At 44.7% G+C, this 6,570-nt stretch overlaps 1 protein-coding gene and 1 long non-coding RNA gene across 2 annotated transcripts; one reads left to right on the top strand and one right to left on the bottom strand.

The window, feature by feature from the left end:
* Positions 1–872: 872 nt before the first annotated feature.
* Positions 873–2,847, bottom strand: LOC124681142. Its single transcript, XR_006995736.1, has 3 exons — positions 2,691–2,847; positions 2,073–2,133; positions 873–999 (listed from the first exon to the last, which is right to left on the bottom strand). It is a non-coding gene; the product is annotated as an uncharacterized LOC124681142 (long non-coding RNA).
* Positions 2,848–4,367: 1,520 nt separating this feature from the next.
* On the top strand, positions 4,368–6,143 carry LOC124681141. The gene is made up of 3 exons (XM_047216089.1): positions 4,368–5,153; positions 5,291–5,494; positions 5,802–6,143. Exons 1-3 carry the CDS (start codon positions 4,368–4,370, stop codon positions 6,141–6,143), a joined length of 1,332 nt encoding a protein of 443 aa, XP_047072045.1.
* Positions 6,144–6,570: the final 427 nt, after the last annotated feature.

Raw genomic sequence — 6,570 nt, 5'->3', positions numbered from 1 at the left:
TTATTTTTTCTTTCTTCTCATTAAACTATGAAGAATGCCAACAGAGTTCATCTTTTGATATATTGGTTTAACAAGGCAAAAACCAATTTCACCCGTCTTATCATAGGCAGCAGCAACACTTTTGTCTTGTTGTTCAACCACAACAGAGCTTAATTATAGCAAGTGTGTTTGCCCAAATAAGAAACAGCTCCATGGTATCACAGGGCATGTAGATGAGACAAGGGAGAACCAGAAACTCGCCCCAAACACATGGGAGTTGAAGAAGAAAAGGTCACTGCTGTCTTTCAGCGCTACTCGTTATCCTCGAACAAGGACAAAACATAATATTTAGCAAAGCAAACACTGATTCTTAGATTTAAAGGCTACAGCCTACTCGAAAATTCATTCCAACCAATAGCAAGAGTGCTACCAGATAACAATAACAATAGCAACAAGGGAACCTGAGGAATCACCTGAGAGAATTTGCAAAATAGCACGCCACCGCGTTTGCGACATGGTGAACTCGCCGCCTCAGCCAAGCAGGAGTCAGGTCTGATAATATCTTTAGACTCGTGGATAGCATATGATCCTGCATTTACATTCAAAATTAATTGTTGATGTTAGTTATCACCCATAGTCTCAAATTATAAGCCTGCAAACTAATGCTGCTATTTATGTTAACAAAATCATGGTAATTAGCTGGTTGATTGAGCATATGTACCTTCAAAGATTGAAGGCTGCCGTTGTTTGAGTCACAAGGGAAGTCAGACCAGTCCTCTGTACAAATGCATCCCACACAAACAAACACTACAGAAGTTACTGTGTTTCTCTGTCCATCTCAAGTAACACATAAAAACAGGACTACAGAAGTTACTGTGTCTCGTTGTTTGAGCCCGCTTCACAGCCATTGTGCCTTCCATGCCTGCCTTTGCTGCGAGCAGGCTCGATGCTCTTCTGGCTCCATGTTTAGCAGAAGCCCAATAGCAGCAAGCGAATATAGCTCTCGCTCGGCTCAATAGCCTGCATAAAAGCGGAAGGACACATGAGCTTGCCATAGTCTAGTTAGCATCTCATGAGCATGTGGATAGATAAACATATGCCAAAAGCAAATAAAGTTTCATGGAATACCCCCTGGAATGCTTAATACATCAACAGGACAATATACTCGGCGTTTCAGCTTACGAGCTGTGACAGCTAGCCCTCAAATACAGTGGCTAATATATATCCAGGAAACAAAGATTGGCTACATTAACAATTTCACGCTTCCAAACAGTAAACTGGCATGCTTCCAACTAGAAATGACCCCCAACTGACGAGGTTTCAAATAGCAGCTCGCAACACAAGTATAAGGAGAAATAGTCCATCTCATGTAAAGAATGCAGAATTTGCAAGTACAATGTACATATATGGATAGATACTTAAGCCTGAACTGAGCAATACCAACCATTCCTATATAAATCGATCAAAGATAAAGACCACACAATACCAAGCAGGGGTATTCATAGCCAGATAACAGCAAGTTTAGGCCTATAACACAAAACCATCAATTACCAGGACTAAATATTAGCACCAAACAGTAAAGATTGGCTACATTAACAATTTCACGCTTCCAAACAGTAAACTGGCATGCTTCCAACTAGAAATGACCCCCAACTGACGAGGTTTCAAATAGCAGCTCGCAACACAAGTATAAGGAGAAATAGTCCATCTCATGTAAAGAATGCAGAATTTGCAAGTACAATGTACATATATGGACACATACTAAAGCCTGAACAGAGCAATAGCAACCATTCCTATATAAATCGATCAAAGATAAAGACCACACAATACCAACCAGGGGTATTCATAGCCAGATAACAGCAAGTTTAGGCGTATAACACAAACCATCAATTACCAGGACTAAATATTAGCATCAGGACCTCTAATAACCAGGCCGACATGTTAGATTCTTAGACACAAGCCTTAGAAACTAGGTGACCAGATGTGCATCATCACCAAAATTCAAATAGGCATCCCTGGCTCGATGGCCGGAGCATACTACAACCACAAAACACATGGGAGCCAGAGATTGTAGAGGTAAACCAGTAGCTCACCGAGAGGTTGTAGCCAAGGCCAGGCGTCTCCGCCAAATTCAAGATCTTGTAGCATCCCAACCTTCAGCACGATAGAATAGCCATCAGTAAAAATTCAAAAAAATGATTGAATTAGTGTAATGCCAGGGATAAAAAGGAATAAAATGACAGTTTGTTGCTTTTCAATTCCAGAACAGCATGCTAATGCATCAGCTTTTGATATATATATGGAGACATTTATCTAGAACGCGATAATTATCGCCAAACAGAAAAGAGAACATACAATGTGAGAGAGAAAATAAGGTTATAAAAGGGGAGCAAGGTGATAGAGGGAAGTTGGAATAAACTAAAGTATTGCACTTTTAATTGTCCCTTTTTATTCCAGTTCTGTGACTAGACATAATAATGTACAGTTGCACAACAAAGCTGACCAGGAGAGATACATGAGCAATAAAAGGATGGGTTACTTACCGATCACAACATGCATAGAAGCTATAATCAATAAAAGTGCATCATTCTTAACCATCTATTTATACTCCAGATAACTCTACCTCTTGACACCTTCGTTATGCATGTGCAATGCATAAACTTGAGCAAGAAGAGAAAAAACAGGGGATAAACGGGAATCAAAGGAATCACCTACAGATGGTATCATCACAGATGCTGCTCTCTCTAGAGCAGAATTAAATAACAGATTAGTGATGCAAGTGGCCTTCGTATCATCCTCTAGTATCATACATGTTTGCTGCTATTCGGCAGGATTGTCTTGGCCGGATACTCAACGGTTCCTTCCAGTTTCCCTGCCAAGCGAAACCAAGCAGATAAGAAAACAAAACGGAACAGGTCCAAAAATAGTTAGCTAGTGTAGAGGCGAAATAGGGGTACCTTGCAAGAGACAAGCTTCCATGGCCACGCCATTTGCCTCCTGGGACACGTCGTGGGTCTCCTCCGTCACCTCCTCGACAAAGGATCTCCTATCTGCCATGCAAAATATTATCATGCCATCATGTTTTAAACTCTCATCATACAAGATGGCCAGCTATCTTCGTATGCAGCAGCATGCAACTCGTATCATGAATGGTTGTGCCACTCGACTCCAAGCTGACAAACACTCGCATGGATCAGATGCAGTGACACATGGTGCATGAAAGTAGGTAATTTTGGAATGGATGAAATCATTAGTAAACTAGGCTAGAGCACGGCTGGTGTGGATGACCTTTTGTGGGGCGTCATGGTGGCTGGTGTGGATGACGTCTCCCTCAAGTTCGAGATGGGAGTCGACAGCCTCCTTGGAAAGCTCCAGGCCTTCTTCCCCATCGCTGTCCAGGTCCCCGTATTTCCTGCATGACGAACAAAATCGATTTTGCAGTTCAGAATGGGGATTAACTTAAATGACGGGTTTGTGTTGGAAGAAATATAAGAAATTCCTGACAAATGTATGGCTAAGACAGCAGACACGAACAAGAGAATATCAGATGAAGTTGCAACTTAAACAAGCAAAGTTGTACTAGTACGATTGCAAGCAAAGAGTGTGGAACTAGAAAAGTAATTAATCGAAGCACGACAGTAACAAGCAAAGATGTGTCTTCATTGTAGTGAACAATGAGTTTCACAACTCAACTAGTGCTGCTAGATAGATGGGTGCAGAGATGCGCAGTTACACATAAACGAAGCCCTGGATCGATTCACAAGTATTGCAGCAGCGTAGTGAACACATATGGTGCCATCCAAAAAGGGTCTCTTGTATGGACGATAGATGCAGTAGCACAGAAATAAAGGCATGGGTAATTTGATCCCCACCGGTAAGCAGAAAATGGGGGAAAATAGACCTTGTCCTTGGTTGGCGATGCTGCGGCGGAGCGGAGGAGGACGTTGTTGGGATGGAAGGAGGGCGCGTCATGTCCCGGACGCCGGCGTGCAGATGCCTCCCACGGACACGAGCCACGCGCGCGCGCGGACGCAGTGTGGTGCTGGGCGGAGGCGGACAGAAGATCCAAGATCTGGCGCGATGTGGTTGACCCCGTCGATCTGGCGGCGGGGGGCGGGGGGGAGTGGAGGAAGGGACAGTCGGACGGCCACGCCGGCGCCAGACCCTCCTCCTGCTGTGGTTTCGCGGATGTGGGCGCGCTAGGGCCTGATTTGGGGAGGACTAGCGTGGGCCGTGGAAGGTGGGATTGGTGGGTGGGACGGCTCCGCGTGTGAGGAGACGGGGCGTCTCCTTTCTTTTCTCATTTTATTTTTTTCTTCGCTGGAGAAGTACTCACACACGTGGCGGGATGGTCTCATTCTTCAGTGGCCAAAACGACTTAAATTCCGATGGCGGGATCTTTTCCTGGAAAATTGATGGTCCGCGCGCGCGAGGGGCATCCGTCACTCCTGGTCAACGTCGTCGCCGCGCACCCAAGTCGGCCCTGTGGAACAGGATCTATGTGCGTTGAGCTGGACCAGCTGGTTCTGCCAAACAGCTTGCAGGCCAAGGCCATGGCCCTGACCTTGAGCGCCAACTTCTATCACAAACCCTTGCTCATCTTCCCGGAGCACCCAGAACCTGCTGCATTCAGCCGGTTGACGGAGCTGAGCCTCTCGAATTTGAAACTGCAGATGCATGGGTTCGGCGAGTTCTTGTCATCATGCTTCCCTCAGCTAACCAAGCTGCACCTTCGCAGTGTACACAACATGACCGGGGAGCAGGGGCTGTGGCCGCTCATCCTTCACATGGACATGCTCGAGGAGCTCAAGGTCAACGACGTCTACCAACTTGCGCTGCTGCAGGTGGTTGCAGCCAAGCTCCGGTTGCTGACCGTGGTCCACTGCTTCAGGAGTTTGGCGGCGCTCACCACCGACACTCTGGTTAACATCTCGGCGCCGAGGCTGGAGGTGATCAGCTGGTCCGGCAGGTTCCCCAAGCAGCTCAACTTTCTCACCGACGCTCGATGCGTCCGCCGCTTGTCTGGCCTCCTTGTCTACTGGCCCAGCATATCGAGAATCGAATTCTCTTTGCATGATCTCGTGCATTTCCTTGAGACATGCTCTGGAGCTGACCGGTTAGATGTTTTTGTTGACATACCTGATGGATTCAAGCCATCCATGTTTGCAAGAGAGGTACAAATATTACATTTCAGTTTCTGTTCTGAAATTTTAAGCTAACTAGCTAGCTTTGCAGCTCGATCGCAAATTAGATAAAACTGCACCTGCATGCACATACTCTTAAGAATTAATTGTTTGCTACATGTGTGCAGGACTTCGTGGAACGCATACCATGTCTTCCCAACATCAGGACACTCTCCTTGACGATCATCACAATTCTCCGGTTGCACAGCTGCCCAATTGGTCCAAGTGTCTTTTCTTTCCTTAGGCGATGCCCAAACCTAACTCTGCTGCACATTGATCTATCAACAGTACACCAGTTTACAAGGCAGGATCCACATAATCTTGTGTTTCCGGTAAGTAGCCACCTGCATGCAGTGTCACAATGTGAGGCATGTAAAAAATCATTTATATAGCTACAGAAAATGGAGCACGTATCTGTTTTTTCAATGCTTAAGGTTTTTTATACGCAAATTTGATCAAGATAATCTATCTTAGTTCATGGCATTGATGCAGCATCCTTTTCTTTTAATTCCAATTCTGAACCCAAAAGGTGCTACAGGATAAACCATAGTTTGTTATCAATTATAACTTTGATTAGCACTTTGTCTTTGATATTAATCCATATCATTATTTGAATTCCATAATTATTTGAACTATCAGGACGATGATGCCGATACTGAAGCTGCAAAGCCATGCCAAGGCCGCGAATATGATCCACGAAAAGCACATAAAGAACAACTGCAACTGGAATCTCTTCGGAAGATACGAATCAGTGGCTTTGTCGGAACGGATCCTGAGATGGAACTCGCCGATCTCCTGTTCGGTGTTGGAGCAACACTGCCGGCACTAGAGAGAATATCAATATCATCGTTTGCGCAGCTGAGTGGCCGTGTAGACAGGATTGCCCTGAAGATGAAGGCTCAGTTCCCTCTCACATGCGGGCGCTGGGAAATCTCCAGGTGGGAAGAAATCATATGGACCAAGAACAATAATAAACATTAAACGGCTCAATGATCTTACACTGAGGCAACAGATGCAGGTCTTCAATGATCTAGTAATGTAGTTTGAGGTATATGCTACAATCAACATGTGTAGCACCTCTCACTAGTTTGGGCGCTTCTTTTCAGTTTTCCTTAATTCAGATTGTACCTATGTACGTACACGTTGCATCATAATTTAAGTTTATTTGTCTCCGTTGCGATTAAATTGGTGCAGAAAGCATGTTATATGTGACATATAAAGTCTCTTTTACAATGTGTCGTATTAATTTGCTGTTGAAGAAATTAGGTGGCAACTGTCTCGCGATATCTTGTGAAATTCATGTGTAGCAAGCATTTATTTGAGAGTGTATGAAAGCAATGCCCAGTTTGGATGCCATATACCAGAATTAAGGTGCAGTTTACAGCGTTGTAGTACGATGAATGACTTA

Source organism: Lolium rigidum, unplaced genomic scaffold (assembly GCF_022539505.1).
Source record: "Lolium rigidum isolate FL_2022 unplaced genomic scaffold, APGP_CSIRO_Lrig_0.1 contig_34399_1, whole genome shotgun sequence".
Classification (NCBI taxonomy): Eukaryota; Viridiplantae; Streptophyta; class Magnoliopsida; order Poales; family Poaceae; genus Lolium; species Lolium rigidum.
Note: the sequence above shows the minus strand (reverse complement) of the source record. Positions and strands in the feature narration are given on the sequence as shown.

What these genes read in the sequence shown, in the direction of transcription:
- LOC124681141 (XM_047216089.1), top strand. Translation starts at nt 4,368, where the DNA reads ATGGCGGGATCTTTTCCTGGAAAATTGATGGTCCGCGCGCGCGAGGGG. An exon ending in CATCCATGTTTGCAAGAGAG is followed by an intron (nt 5,154 to 5,290) that starts GTACAAATATTA and finishes ACATGTGTGCAG; the next exon opens with GACTTCGTGGAACGCATACC. An exon ending in CACATAATCTTGTGTTTCCG is followed by an intron (nt 5,495 to 5,801) that starts GTAAGTAGCCAC and finishes TTGAACTATCAG; the next exon opens with GACGATGATGCCGATACTGA.